General features: G+C 36.5%; 1 protein-coding gene across 6 annotated transcripts; it reads left to right on the top strand.

Annotated features, from left to right (window-relative positions):
• Positions 1 to 6,928: 6,928 nt before the first annotated feature.
• LOC141721141 (uncharacterized) lies at positions 6,929 to 13,951 on the top strand. Of its 6 annotated transcripts, none has more exons than XM_074523900.1 (13): positions 6,935 to 7,273; positions 7,474 to 7,636; positions 7,715 to 7,795; positions 10,363 to 10,445; positions 10,526 to 10,641; positions 10,730 to 10,840; positions 11,076 to 11,185; positions 11,432 to 11,741; positions 11,826 to 11,903; positions 11,989 to 12,039; positions 12,140 to 12,229; positions 12,789 to 12,866; positions 13,633 to 13,951. In XM_074523900.1, exons 1-13 carry the CDS (start codon positions 7,264 to 7,266, stop codon positions 13,684 to 13,686), a joined length of 1,335 nt encoding a protein of 444 aa, XP_074380001.1. In that variant the 5' UTR covers positions 6,935 to 7,263; the 3' UTR covers positions 13,687 to 13,951. The 6 variants fall into 6 exon arrangements, 2 of the variants coding, with proteins under 2 accessions (XP_074380001.1, XP_074380002.1); XM_074523901.1 differs by having other exon boundaries at positions 6,936 to 7,273; positions 7,478 to 7,636; XR_012574660.1 differs by lacking the exon at positions 13,633 to 13,951 and having other exon boundaries at positions 6,929 to 7,273; positions 11,826 to 11,928; positions 12,031 to 12,229; positions 12,789 to 12,847.
• The last annotated feature ends 1,320 nt before the right edge of the window (positions 13,952 to 15,271 follow it).

The following is a 15,271-nucleotide window of genomic DNA, read 5'->3' on the forward strand; positions in this document are numbered from 1 at the left end:
ATGCACCTCAGGTAAGTGAGGTAATTATATCTACAACTCCTACTTCTTCCAACCCCTCTATTTCTTTATCTTCTAGTGTGCCCATGGAATCCGTGACAATGCCCCAACAGATTCCTACCAAGGTCACCAAAACTAAACTTTCAAAATCAAAGACAAAGAAAACCACCTCTGTTGTTTCTCAAAAGACAATAGTTGTAACACATACCCTTAACCCTGAGGGGAGTGAAAAGGGTGTGAGTGGTGAGGGGAGGGGTGAACATCAAAGAAACCCCCAGGATAAGGAAGGAGAGATAAGTGTTTCCCAAGCTAGCCAAGCCACAGTTTCTCAAAAAGCTGTGGTGGTTGAAAAGGTTACTAGCACATCCCTAGCTGCATTCTCCCAAAAAGATGTAACTATTGAAAATAGTTCCCAACCAGGAACACAGAACAAACGAGGGAGGGACACAGAAGCCAAACACTCACCAACAAAAGCTTTTATTAGAAGAAAGAGGGCTAGAACCCAAACTTCTACACAGGGTGCACACACTGCACATATACATCCATCTGTATCTATGCCCTCTCAAACTCAGTTTGATGTGGCTCCAACAAATGTGGAGTCACAGCCCCATTCTCTCACAATTAACACACATCAATCACCACACACTTCATCACCATATCTGGATATGGATATGTTATTCCCATCAATTCCTGATTCTCCCTCTTTACAACTCAGGGAGGAGCCCCACTCAAATACAGGTGATCATCATCTTTTAGATGATTTGTTGGATCACCCGCAAATTCTTTCAGATGTGATTGAAGGATCTGTGTCACCAAAACTCAAATCAATCCACACAGATTCAACAGTTATATCACTTTCAATTTCTACTTCTTTTCCTTCTTCAACGGATATCACTTATCCGTTGACAAGTGGTTGTTCTTCAACGGATAAGCTTAACAGCAGTTATCCGTTGATACCATCAGTGTCACCTTCAACGGCTATTCCACATCCGTTAATAGTCTCTACACACACAACTGAAACAATTCCAAGTGTAGAAGACATGATTACTGTACAATCACTTTTAGGACTGAGGGAAGGGAGTGTCAATTTGAGTGAGAGGCTGGGTTGCACCCAGGCAAAAGGAGAGATTGAGAGCTCAAATATGCATGATATTTCTTCCAGCATGGCAAAAGTAAGTGAGAGGAGTACCACCTTAGTAGGTGAAGGTGAGGAAGTGAGGAGTGTGAGCCAGGGGGAGCCCCTGATGCAAGAATATAGAGAAAAAGAGAGAAAGGCAGGTACAGCAGATATAAGGGTGGATCCAGCCATTGCTAGTGAGTCAATGATTGTGGATGATGCTGAAAAGGAAAGACAATTTCAGCAACATTACAAAGCTGTAATTGATAACATTTCCTTGGATGCTGACACTTTTACTCATCCTGTGTCAGCCTATCAGTTATTGGCTGCTCAGGGCAATGAGGAGGCAGAAAAGACACTACATCTAGTACATACAACAGAATCTCTTCAAAGGGATAAAGCTGCTATTAACAAGATGCCTTCTACAACTGGTGAGTCATTTAAGGAATTTGGAGTAAATTCTGATGATGATGACTCTGTTTCTTTTGATGGAAGCATGAACTTAGGGGGAGATGAAAGCCCTAGTTCTATTCCAAATTTACCTGAATGGGCCTTGACAAAGGAGTCTACATCAGGGCAATTCAATATCTCCTTAGTCAAACAAATCAGTACTATTCAACAGGCCATTCAGAAAACTTCACATGCTGGTACCAAGGCAATCCTTACAGCTCACCTGGACTCACTGCATCTCATGAAGTTGCAGCAAGTAAGACAGAATCTGAGTGTGGATGAACTCAAGAAGGATATTGCTGACTTGAAATCCTACAATTCTGAAAAATTGGATTCAGTCATGCCCTATGGTACAATGAAGGACTTATTGTTGAGATTGAAAAAGGATTCAAATACTGAAAAGAGGCTGGCTAAGTTAGAAGACAGAGTCCAAGTTATTGAAAATTCTGTGGCCAGCATTCTTCACAACCAACAATCTCAAACAAGTCTACTTATGCAGCTAGCAAAGGCACAAGGCTTGACCCCTCTCCTTGATGATAACAAAAAGGGGGAGAGAAAAAGGGAAGGGGAAGGAGAGCCATCTACAAAAATCCAGATATCTAAAGTGCTAGTTCCTGCCATCACTACTTCTCCAATTATGCAAATCAAAGGAAAGCCTGATGTAATTGACCTAATCCAGCTAGCAGCAGCTGAAATTCAAGTGAAAGAGCAAAGGAGGAGAATTGATGAAAGGGTGCAACAAATGTTTGGCTCAACACAAGATAAATCAATATCTGTGAAACATAGCACAAAGGTTGAACCAATCATTATGGAGCACAAGCCAGAAAGGAGGAATAAGGTTGGAGAGACTTCTTTCAAGAATCTAAAACCTATGGTTCTCAAGCCCAACACTAGATCCAGCAAGGACTCCACAAAGAACCCCCTAGACTTTGCTCAGATGAAAGAAGTGGACTTTCCTCTTCCAAAGCCTGATGAAGACAAAGTTTTGGGTGCTAACATCATAAAGTACAAGGAGACCAAGGACATAGTTGAAAGAATGAAAATGGCCATTATCTTTAGAGAGGGAAAGAGTATCTGTGTGATGCAAGGACATCCCAAATTCCTAAAGGCCAAGAGGGAAGAAACCAAAAGGTTGAAGAAAGAAGCTGAAAAACTCAAGGCTGACAAAAGAGCACAAGCAAAGCTTGAACAACAGCTAAAGTCAAGTCAAGTTGAAGGAGAGAAAGGAATTGAAGTCAGGGGTGAAGACAAGATTGCAAACCTAGATGAGGTTTTTGGGAGTATATTTGGTGAGAGTATGGAGGAAAGAGAGGAATGGCAGAAGGGAAACAGAAGAAAGGCCAAGGCACATAGAAGGAGTGAAGATAACACTGAAGAAACTAAATCAATATCTAAACCACTACCTTCCATACCTGAACCTTGTGTTGCTGATCCCACTATAAACATCCATGGTGAACTAATCATCCCAAAAGAGGAACCTATTGATTGGGACACCATCAAATTGCCTACTTTTTTAACCACTCTTCCACTACCAAAGAAACAGAAAAGAAAATCCAAATCTACACCTCCCCTAACCTCTAAGAAATTCACTCAAAAACAAAAACCTAAGCCTATGCCACCCATTTCTAAAGATTATTATGTTCACATCTGTGACATAAAAGAAATTTCAGACATTGAACTCTATCTGGATGAGCTGGAGGATGTAAGGGGAATAGCTGCCTACAGACAGCTACCAGAGAGATTGGTGTTCAGATACAAAGGAGCTGGGGAAAGAACATGGCCTCTCTACAGGATTCTGAATGAAGGCTACTCTACCTTGATCAGAGTCTTTTCAGCCATACAAAAGGATTCTGGCTTTACCAGGACTGCCAAGACTGAAATTCTCAACAAGATTGCCAACATAAGGAAAACTTGGAGGGAGCCCAATGCTTTGCCCAGAACCTTACTCATTCAAGAGAGGGGAATTACAATCCACAAATCACCTCATTGGTTGATGGAATTTAGAGATGATAAAGGAGTCAGAAGATTTTTCAGACTTGAAGACCAACTCAAGATTGCCAGCAATGAAACTCTCAAGGAAATGCAATCTAAGTTGGATATCAGTGATGAAGATGAAGCTGAATTCTACAGACAACTCCAACTCCAAATTGAGGAAAATGACAAAGGGCTAGGAAAGAAAACAAGGGAACAAAGAAGAAAAAGATGATTTGCTCAGACTAGAGGAGCACCCTTGGAAATTCTGTAAATCTTCAATTACCTCCTAGTACATACACTTTTGCAGCACTTTTAAATTTCTACTTAGTTTCAATTCATATATTTGTTAAGTGTTTTGTTATCATCAAGTTAACCCTGGATTTATGTCTACAATTCTTATAGACATAAATAGGGGGAGATTGTTAGGAATATATGTGCATTAGTTTGATGATATGTTTAACAAAACACTTAAGTAGAAGTTTAGTGTTTGCAGCCTCAACGGATAAGACCATTTTGGCTATCCGTTGATGGTGCAGCTTTACTTAGAAATAAGTCTAGTGTTGTAGCACATTTCAGTCTCTGTATTTAAGATATAATTTTCAGAAGTTGAGAGAAAATATAAGTCATGTTGACTACTAGAAGATATGCAAATAGGAAGGCCAATTGTAAATATTCCATGCCTTGTAATTTTGTATAAATGAAGTGGTATCAACGGATAACTTAAAGACCTTCAACGGATGAGAAACAAAGCTTCAACGGATGTCTCTAAAGCTTCAACGGATAGAGCTTCAACTGCTAACACATCAACGGATAAAGCCATCAACGGATGAAGGCTTCAACGGATGTTCTGTTAAATAGCAGTTGATAAGTGGTAGTTGTAACAGCAGACAGAGGCACATGGGTTGTCAGAGATAACTGAAATGTGGAAGCCTAATTTCAGGTGCATCAGAAAAAGCAGCCGTTCTACTCTAGTACAAAGAGGCAATAGTCAACAAAGTACTTGAGTGATATGGAGAAGAAACAAGTGGAGAACTTATTTTATTATTGTATTTTTATCTTTGTCTTCACTTGTACACTTGGTGATATATAAACCAAGTAGCAGCTAGTAATTAGATGAGAATTTTTCCAGTGCTGTTTAGAAAAATCTTGAGAGAAAAATTATCTAGTTTGTACTAGGACGCAGCTGTGATCAACATCTTGAATCACAGATTTTCTGAAATACCATCTCTGGTGGAACAACAATCCACCAGAAAAGTTTTTAAGGTCTGTTGTGTTCTTTACATTAGTGCTTGAATATATATCTGTCTGTATTAGCTTAAAGCAATTCACACACTTGTTTATCTTGAACACAAAGCCTTTAAAACTGCTCAAAACTTGAAAAAGTTTTGAGATTTACATTCAACCCCCCTTCTGTAAATCTCATTGTTAGTCCACTAGGAATAACAAGAGGCTGGTGCAGATTGTAAATACTTAGGCCTCCCAAACATAATGCAAAGGAGTAAGGTTGCTACTCTGAGATTTTTGAGAGGTAAAGTGAAGAAACGGGTATTGGCTTGGGATGGGTCTTTAATCTCTCAAGGTGGGAAGGAGATTTTAGTTAAGTCTGTGGCACAGACTTTGCCTACATATGCCATGTCTGTTTTTTTGTTGCCGGCAGAGATTCATAGAGACATTGAAAGAACTATATCTAAATTCTGGTGGAACTCGAGAACGGGGGATAGAAAGGGCTGGATGAGTTGGGATCGGTTAAGTAGACATAAATCAGTTGGAGGGATGGGGTTTCAGGACTTTAAAGACTTTAACTTAGCATTACTGGGGAAGCAGGGGTGGCATTTTTTGACAAAATCTTCGAGTTTGGTGAGTAGAGTGTATAAGGCTCGTTACTTCCCTACTGTCAATTTTCTCGAAGCTAAAATAGGACATAACCCTAGCTATATCTGGCGTAGCATTTTGGAAGCAAAAGAGTTGGTGGCAAGTGGTATTCGTTGGAAGGTGGGAACATGAGAGGACATTAATATACTCAGGCAGCCCTGGTTACTTGATAGGGAGAGGCCGTACATTGAGTCAGATTCAATTGCCTTGGAGAATAATAAAATTTTGTCTCTTATGAATGTGAACCAGAGAAGTTTGGATGAGGAGATTCTCATGGACCTGTTTACTGAACGAGATCAGGAGTGCATAAAAAAAATAAAGATAGGAGAGTATGGAGAGAGGGATGAGTTATATTGGAACCAGGAGATACATGGCTGTTATTCAGTAAGAAGCGCCTATAGGTTATTGCAGGTTCAGAAATCTTAATGGAGAATGTCAGATTATAACAACTTTTGGAAGAAAATTTGGAGAATTAAGGCCCCGGCTAAGATTCTAAATCTGGTATGGAGATCCTTATCTTATTGTTTACCTACAACGGTTATGTTGCAGCAAAAAGGAGTAGAAGTAGAGTCAAGGTGCCCAGTTTGTAAAAGGGAACCTAAGACTATTGATCATATTTTCTTGCATTGTTCGGTGGCAATACAGTGTTGGCAAATCGTTATTCCAAATGTGTAATGTACATGAGTTACTTTAACGCAGTGGTGAGAGTGTATTTTGGCAACCTGTGATAACCACAAGAAAACAGAGGTAGCAGCAGTGTGTTGGTCGTTGTGGAAGGCCATGAATGAAGTGGTTTAGAATAAAAAGAATACTAGACTCTATGTTATAGTTGCAAATGCAAAGCAATACCTTGAACAATGGAGATATGCACAAAGTAAGGTTTCGTACTCTTTATTCCCTCAAGCAGTAGAGGGGGATGGAGGTGATTCTTGGGTGAGGCCACAGGGGTTAGCAATCAAGGTGTCTGTAGATGCAACAATTTTCAGAGAGTTTAATGCTTCAGGGATAGGTTTAGTTGCTCGTGACTCAAAAGGGGAGATGATCATGGCTAGAACAGTTAGTGTGAATGAGGTTTTAGATCCAAATATGGTTGAAATTATGGCTATAAAAGAAGCACTCAGTTGGACGAAGAATACAACATGGCAGAACACTACAGTCCAATCAGATTGCTTGGTTGCAGTGCAAGCAGTTCGAAGCAAAGTGCCTATGATTTCACCATTTGGGCTCATAGTTGAGGAGTGTAGGAAAATGTTGCAAGAACAAAACACAATGTCGGTGTCATTTATTAAACAATCTGCTAATGTGGTAGCACATGAGCTAGCACGTGCATCGTATTCTTTTCCGGATCGGGATTTCAATAGGAGTTTTGTTCCTATTGATGTGGATGTTACTTTGAAAGCTGTTTTATGTTAATAAAATTTCATGTTCGTCAAAAAAAAAAATTAGAAAAAAATGTTAGTGATTACACGAGGAAAAAATAATTTGACAAAAGTAAAACAAAGTTCAACCAATGGTGTTTTCAACGCCGTAGGCTTGTCCTCTCCGAAGCAACAGTTAGATGGGCCCAACGAACCAATCCAACGGCTTTGAACACTCCACGTCACCACACAGCCTGAGGCTACCGCAATTCCCCCGCAAACAGCTAAACCAAAAACTATACTTAATCACAAATCTGTCTTACTCTCACAAATCGCGTATAGATACATACACAGATCTGTACGCCTCTCCCCCCTTCAGGGACACGTCGTTTTACGCTTCATCCTCCGTCGTTTTAATCCTCTCTAATAATTTCACCCTTCATTTTTACCGTGCTTGTCACCTCTGTTATTTTTTCTAACCACGACCTTTCACCAATGGGTAAACGTAAGTTCTACATACACATACTTTTATCTATTATCTTTTTACTTTGACTGTGTATTGTATTTGTATTGTTTGAGTATGTATAATTTGATTATGAAAATTAAATAATTGATAATTGTGTAATGTATGTTAATTATAGGTTGATAGTTGAATTGAGATCAAATGTGGATAGAAATTGTTAAATGTATGTTAATGTATTATAGGTAGTTCGCAACGTAAAAATGTGGCAGCCACATTGGATTGTTACGATACGGATAGTCTAAGTTCCACTTCCACTTTGCGGTCTGATCAAATGCTGGTTTTCGATTTCCAGCTTCAGAAAGATAGTGTTCTTGATCAGGCTTTAGATGATTTATACGAAAAGAGGTAGTTTTTTTTAAAGTTATTTTAGGAAATTTAATTCGACACTTGTATGGTTAATAGTGATAGTACTTGATTTTACAGGGCGACAACTAGGGAAAAAGCTTTGGTTTCGATTATAGATGCGTTTAATAGCAAATTGCAACATGAATTTGTCGAAAAGAAGTAAGCATTTTAAATTTTAAAGTTAGTTGCTTTATTGTGTTTTAGATGGTTTATTATTAGATATCTTTGCTCAAATGGAAATATTGTTTTTATTTCATAGTTGTAAGTATACGGAAGCCAACACGAAGAGTCCGTCCTTCCTAGATTAAAACTCGTTAGGTTGGCAAACTTTGGAATAGAGGTTTATCAGAAAGTTAAGCTTCGTGGAAGCAATAGTAGGTCAAGTTAATTTCCTCTCTAAACATCTTTTACTTGGTGTAAAAGCTAATAATTCGTTATATTCTAAGAATGAATCGAATACTCCAAACCAACTAGAATAAGTAAACGGCTCATCAGGTTGATGGGGGCAAATGGCATTTGATTTTCTTAGTATAATGCAAGATGATTGGGTGAAAGATACAGATTTTATCAAGATAATGATGGCATGTTTCATTCTATAATGACATTGCTAATATCTCACACTTACATGAGTGGTGGTGTCTAGGCATGGCAAATCCCGGGGATACACACTAGTCTCATGTCAAATTGCAAAAGTTTAAAAGAAAGGCCAACATGCACACAATCTGTTCACAAAATGAGTCGGAATACCTCGACATCAACACAACAGGACTGTAATCCGGTTGTAAAAGATCACTATAAATGTCGCGTATTTAACACAATCCGTGCTACTCATTATGACTACATAGTGTATGCATATATAATGTAAGTGATTATTGCTAGATGCTAGAACTCTAATTAGGTTTTTCTTGCAAGGTTTTTATGTCGCTGTATTTTTTACAATGATGAATACATAAAGCCGATATTATATATGTGTGTGTTATCTCCACTTCAAGTTATTTTAGATATTAAGTCCATGGGTGGGAGTTGTAAAGTTTCAATTTTTTCTGAGAAATGCGACAATAGTTGAATGAGAAAAGGTGCTTCTTTTCTATTTTACGTACATCAATGAACATAAACTGACTAGGAAATCTCAATGAACAAAAACTGACTAGGAAATCTAATGACAAGTCACAAAAAAATTGCACATACAATATTCGATATTGATATATTAATCAGTCAAACCTTTGCATAAAATATTCAAGATATAATGTAAGAGTTGAGAAAATATATTATATATTTATCATATACATGTTATAAACTAAATAATCTTCAACATTAAAAGACTGAGGTCCGAGCAATATTCAAAGTCTTTTAAATGATGAGGTCTACACGACCTTTTTAGAATGTAAAGGTACTTGATCCCCATAAGGCTTTACCCTAACAGTAAAAAGATATGCCGGGTTCATGTCAAGTAGCTAATTTTGTCCAATGTTGCCATTCCCGGGCTAGTTGTGCCAAATGAAATTCACTTGAGTGTTGGTACAACAAATACAATGTTTTACTGGTATTTCCTCTTAGAACTTCCACCGTCATTTATGACCCAGAACCTCGATTTATATAGATGGCACAGTAATCCATGTGTAAATTTCTTTAACTTTGGTCCTAAGTAATTGTCAGTGACTCGATGTCTTACCATTAACAAGTGGATTTCCATCATTATTTAATGATTGTCAGGATTCTGGAATTATGTAGATGCACAATGGTCCATGTTTATAAATCTCTTTAGTTTTGATCCTAAGTAATTGTCAGCGGCTCAAATAAGTAACAAGTGGATTTGTGCCGCCTCACTCTATGCAGGCTGAGCCTCAAATAAATAAGTCTTACTTCATTTGAGCCTGTCTTGAAGTGACTTGCTAGTATCTTTTATGGCATGCCTTGCAAGTTATTTCAATTGTTTGGCGCTCTGTCAGCTGTATTTCCAAAATAAAGTTTTATACAAATTGATAATATGTTTGACTAATAATGACACGCAACTTGAGTTTTAAATGGTTACTTTAATAGCGAGGAATTTCCGCATTACAGAATATGTAGGAAGCCTCGAGAAATATAAGGGGCATAAAACCTGCGCAAGGAAATTCGACTTGTGGAACCATTACCAGGATAAGATTATTTGGTTGGTTACAAGTACACTGTTTTAAACTTTATAATAATATGAAGCACTTGAGCATTTGAAGAAAATAAACTGCAACATTGGTACTAAATGATCGACCGCAAAAGTTTAGCAATCAGTGTTGGATCGAAGTTATCCTCTATGATATTCCAGTAACATAATTATATCTATTGACTATTGTTAACACATGTGAGAAGTTTAGAATCTTTTGCCACCAGTCTGGAGTTCAGTTGTAGCCTGCAGTTGTTTTTTGGTAGTAATACTCTAGAAGTTCCTATATAAGAAAATGAAAATATGCAGAAGAGGGATGCAAGATGCTGTAACTATCAACATGTAACTTTAGCTTATTATACTACAACATAATTCATCTTAGTATAAGTTTGGCAGTATCCTAACTATTGGGAAGCATATACGAAGCAGGGTTTTGTTTTTTTATTTCTTATGCCAGAGGAGCATCAGCTTTTCTTTAGTCTATCACTTGTATCGAACTGGATTGTTTACATCTTTCCATTTATGCTGGTGCAAATAAAAAGTCTCAAGTATTCATGTTTTTATCATCCGGCACATGACGTTCCAGGTTTGCCACTTTACTGCATCAGTGTTTGAACTCCATCAAGAAGGGATCTGCCAAAGAGATAGCATTAGCATCCCACACTATTGGTAATCATCTCATTCCCTGATTAGTTATATATAGTTATTGCTGACTAAGACTTATTAAGCATTTATATTTACTTTTGTAGGACTATTAGCACTGACTACAGGTCCAGGGGAGAAAGCCCAAGAAATATTGGAAGAGTCATTCTCTTTTATTCTAGAAGCTCTTAAAACTAAGTCAGACATCACTAAGATATTAGCGGTATGAAGACATGTATATATCCCCAATGACTGATTTCGTGAATTTCAGTTTTGAATTATTTATAGCCGGACTTTATTCATGACTCTAGTTGTTGGAATGTTTGGCTATTATCACTTTTATTGGAGGGGACGATCCAGAGGACACAGAAAAATCGATGCAAACAATGTGGCAAGTTGTTCATCCGAAACTTGGTCCTAATGTATGTATACAATTCTATTTATGACATTAATGAAAAACCTGTCTAAAGCAGTTTGCACCATTATGCTTTCTCCGTTGATTTTAAAGTTTTATCTTCATATATCTGGATTGAAAGAATTATCGCGTCACATGTTGCAAAATTTGATTTAGTTTATTATGAAATGCTTTTATCTATCCAAAGTTTTCAAGTATGTAGATAGCTTTGTATGGAGATTTAGGCTTGTATCTCTTCTCAGGTAGTTCAGAAAAAACCTTCACCTGCTATCATAATATCAGCGGTCTCTGCTTGGTCATTTCTCCTTACAACGACAGATGGTTGGACACTTAATTCGAAAGCTTGGCAAGAGTGAGTGACATGTGCCCCTCCTCTCTGTATCTCTCTTTCTGCATTCTACTTTATTTTTCGGATTTTACTGAAATCCGAAAGGGGGCCTAAAATAAAAGAGATGCATGCTCGTACATCATACATATAGATGGAATTGGGAGAATCCCTGTAAACATGTCTGGGTGTAGAACGGATACTATGTTCGGCAAACATTATTCACGCTTCATGAATGTTAGAAGAATTTTAATTGCTATGACACCGATGCAGGTCCATTTCTTATCTCTCTTCTTTGCTAGACAAGGATGATAGATTGATTCGGATTGCAGCTGGTGAAGCACTTGCCTTAATATTTGAAATAGGTAACCTGGAGAAGTTTTATGTTGCAACAACCGGTTCAAATGACAGCTCTAATCATAATGGAATCAATGCTCGAGAACTCACTCATATACAAGGACTGAGGGCAAGGATTCTTAATCAAGTGAGAAGCCTCTCTGTGGAGGCAGGTGGTAAAGGTTCTGCGAAGAAAGACCTCAACAGTCAGCGCAGCACATTCCGTAATATATTGGACTATCTAGAGGTTCTTTATTTACCACTTCTTTCTCTCTTTATTCTTTTAAAGTGAGTAAAGGCTGATTTATTGATCTGTGGTTTGATTAACCAGGATGGTTATAGTCCAGAGACATCGATGAAGATTGGTGGAGAGTCCTTAAACACAACAACCTGGTCTCAACTGATACAGGTTCATCTTTTGCTTCTTGATGAAGGTTTCTTGATCCGTTAATCTCTATATTTTCTCAGACCTCATTTCTGCTTGCCTTGAATAGCTCAATTTTCTGAAGCATTTTCTTGCGGGTGGTTTTGTCAAGCAAATGCAGGTCAAATCTAGTCATTCTTTGCCTTGACCTCCTTGTTGGCTGTTCTGTTGAGTTATAAATGATTAAAGGTTCTTACTACAAAGTACTTTCATGGAAACAGGACAACGAAGTTCTTCATGATATTTTTGGCTTCTCACCTAAAAGAAAACTTTTCTCTGCTACAGAAAAGCGTATATCTGGCACGGATAAGGTATGTTAATATCATGTCATTTCTACCTCTTTTACAAACATATATATTCACTGGGCTATGTTCTGCAGATATTATAATTGATGTCACAGCAGCTGCAATTGTGTGTTCTGCACAATCTTATTTGACATGGAATTGTGGTTATTAAACCTTTTTTGGTGGTACCGGATTTATGCATGGTGCCAATGTCTTTAATAAACGCTTGAAAGTTGAAAAAGTTTTAATCCGTCATCTAACGCATGTCTCCTACTCTCAAATGCAAAATAGTTTATCTAGTTGATTAAACTGAATTGTATAGGCTGTATAGTTTCTGATTAAGATGCCTTTTCATAAGGGAACTTTTAAATACTTTTTCCGAAGTAGTAGTACCAAAATAGGTAGTCGTGATCCCTTTAGCTAAACTTCCCCTGGGGATTGACCTCAACACTTTTCATTTGATATTTTAATTCTTCCATGTGTTACATTGCTCTATTTGTGTAAATATTGCTTGAGTTTGTGCATTATCATGTTTTTGGCATTCTTTTTAGTTCTTAAATAATATTTAATATTTGATCTGGTACAGAGGATGTACAAGTCACCAAACTCAGTCCTCAACAAGTCAAGGACCCGGTTCTTAAACAAGCAACGAATGTTGTCTCAGGTAGTTTTCTTCACTTCTGCTGTTACCTATTGATTTTTACCGAGTCTAGTTCTAGCTATGCATTCGCAACTCCAATCAGTCCGAGGAGTTGATCCCCAGTACAATTTTTTTAGTGGGCACTATACTGAATTTTATTCATAAAAGAATATAACATTTACAACCTATGAAATATAATGCAGTCAGTGGCTGATATAGTCCAAAGTAGAAATGGGGTCGAAACTAATATCTACTTAGATATTGGTCTAGTCCTACACTATTATTTTTTTTTTAAAGTTTTAAGAAAACAATTTGTAAATGCTTATACACACATCAGTAAAAATTCATTTTCATAATTTGGAATAAGTAGGAAGCGATTGTTTTTAATTGTTATGATCAAGTTCCTTGTAACAAACAATTGGTATGCCTTGGTTTATAACAAAATAAAACCTCATCTCCCTAGTGAACAAGGAATGAGAATAAAAGAGAAACTGGATTTAGAACCTTTTCGGTTTGTAACCAACTCGTTTGCTGCACTAGTTTTAGGAGGGATAGTGTTTTTTTTTATCGTAGGTAACCCAAAACCGCTACCATTCGGGTGCGTACGGGTAAACCCAACGGGCTCACACAATAGCCTGCAAATTACGTGAACCAAGTTAAAGCACATCTAAGACTCAGGAGCCATAATCATAAATTCTGCTCACGTGGGATTCGCCTATTATCTCCTCTTTAACTAACTGAGTCAACCCTTGCGGGCTAGGAAGATAGTTTTAAACTTTATGTTTTGCAGGATCGAAATGCTGGTCGCTTTGCAGCAGCTGATATGGGCAATGATGATGTTTAGACTGGACACAATACAATATGTAGTATATACCAGTTGATGAGGTGAAATAGCGCTTCAGTAGGCCAACCACTTTTGTAACTATATTATTGTCCCAACAATAATGTAAATGGGACTTACTTTAATTGGTTTAGTGATTGACACAATAATGTACATTTGGTGTACAGAAATGTACTCATTCTTGAAAGCATTCTTGAAGATAATATTGAAGATGGATCACTGCTATTCATTAATCCAAATTTGAATCACTTGATTTGATATAAAATAATGGTTTTATTATTTGTAATTTATGAGATTTTAAATTGATTTTTGATTTTTTAATTATATAATTAATAACAAAATATAGTTAATAGTTAACAAAATTTATTTTTAAAATAAAACTTAAAATAATGAGAAAATATAATTTCATTAGAACATAAATAGAAGTACATTGCATAAAATAAAAATTACATAAAATGCATATAAGAAATTACAACTTTATGACTCGAAAATGAAACTAGAAAACATAAAATTCCTGAACCGCCATAGAAAAATAAAAAATAAAGAGGTGCATTAATGATGCATTAATTGAGTATTTGCGGGAAGAATATACTAATTCGTAAAATTAGTGTGTATCCATGATATTTTGTGGGTTGATTATTGCAATAAATGTGTTTTTCGTGAATTAAGTGCTTAATTTTAATATTTTTTTTGATTTAATTAATTTATGAAATGTTATATAAATTGTTAATAATGATTAAATGATAAATTTAAGATAAAATTGCTTAATATGACATTTATATATTATTATATGTAAAAAGTAATTTGGATCAAATATTTGGATCACCTGGAGTTGGTCAGAAATTTGGATCAGTTGGTGACAAATTTGAATTTTTGGATCATAACTGTTGGAGATCAAACCTAACCCGTGTCAAAGCCAAGTTGAACACTATCATATTCGAGTTCGTGTTTGATTAAAGGAAAATTTTGGTATACATAATGGTGTATAATTTTTTTTACATAATGACATGTGTTGGTTTTAATTTGAATGAGCTCCCTATATTTATATTAACAAAATCAATTAAAATATCTCATATCAAATATCATATCATTATGTATAAATATTTTGTAAAAAATTATGTATACCTAAACACTACTCTTGATTAAAAGTATGTGGGCTCATGTTTGTTAAATTCTGAGTTAGACATTAGATTTGACTAAAGTTTGAAGTAATTTGGATCTCGACCCGGCTTGATAAAATATTCGAAGAGTTCGAATTTGAGTTTGAGTCGTTGTTAATATTTTAAAAGTTGCACTTGAAACACTAATAAATGGGATAACTTTGAAATGCGAGTTTCATTGCAGAACCCTTTGCCAGTATAATTTTGGAATGCAAGTCTCATTGCAGTGTGTTCTATGTAGAATTAATGATGAATTTGTACATCACATTTTGCGGTGCTTGCCCCTTTTGATGTTTATCAAATATCGAGAGAACGATAAATGTCCGCCCTCATAACTGCAGTTTATTTTTTCTTGCAAAAATTGCAGTAGCCAATATTCTAATTACTGTATTTTATTGGTTTATTGATTTAGTATAGTTTCATGAACA

Source organism: Apium graveolens, chromosome 4, assembly GCF_009905375.1.
Source record: "Apium graveolens cultivar Ventura chromosome 4, ASM990537v1, whole genome shotgun sequence".
NCBI lineage: Eukaryota > Viridiplantae > Streptophyta > Magnoliopsida > Apiales > Apiaceae > Apium > Apium graveolens.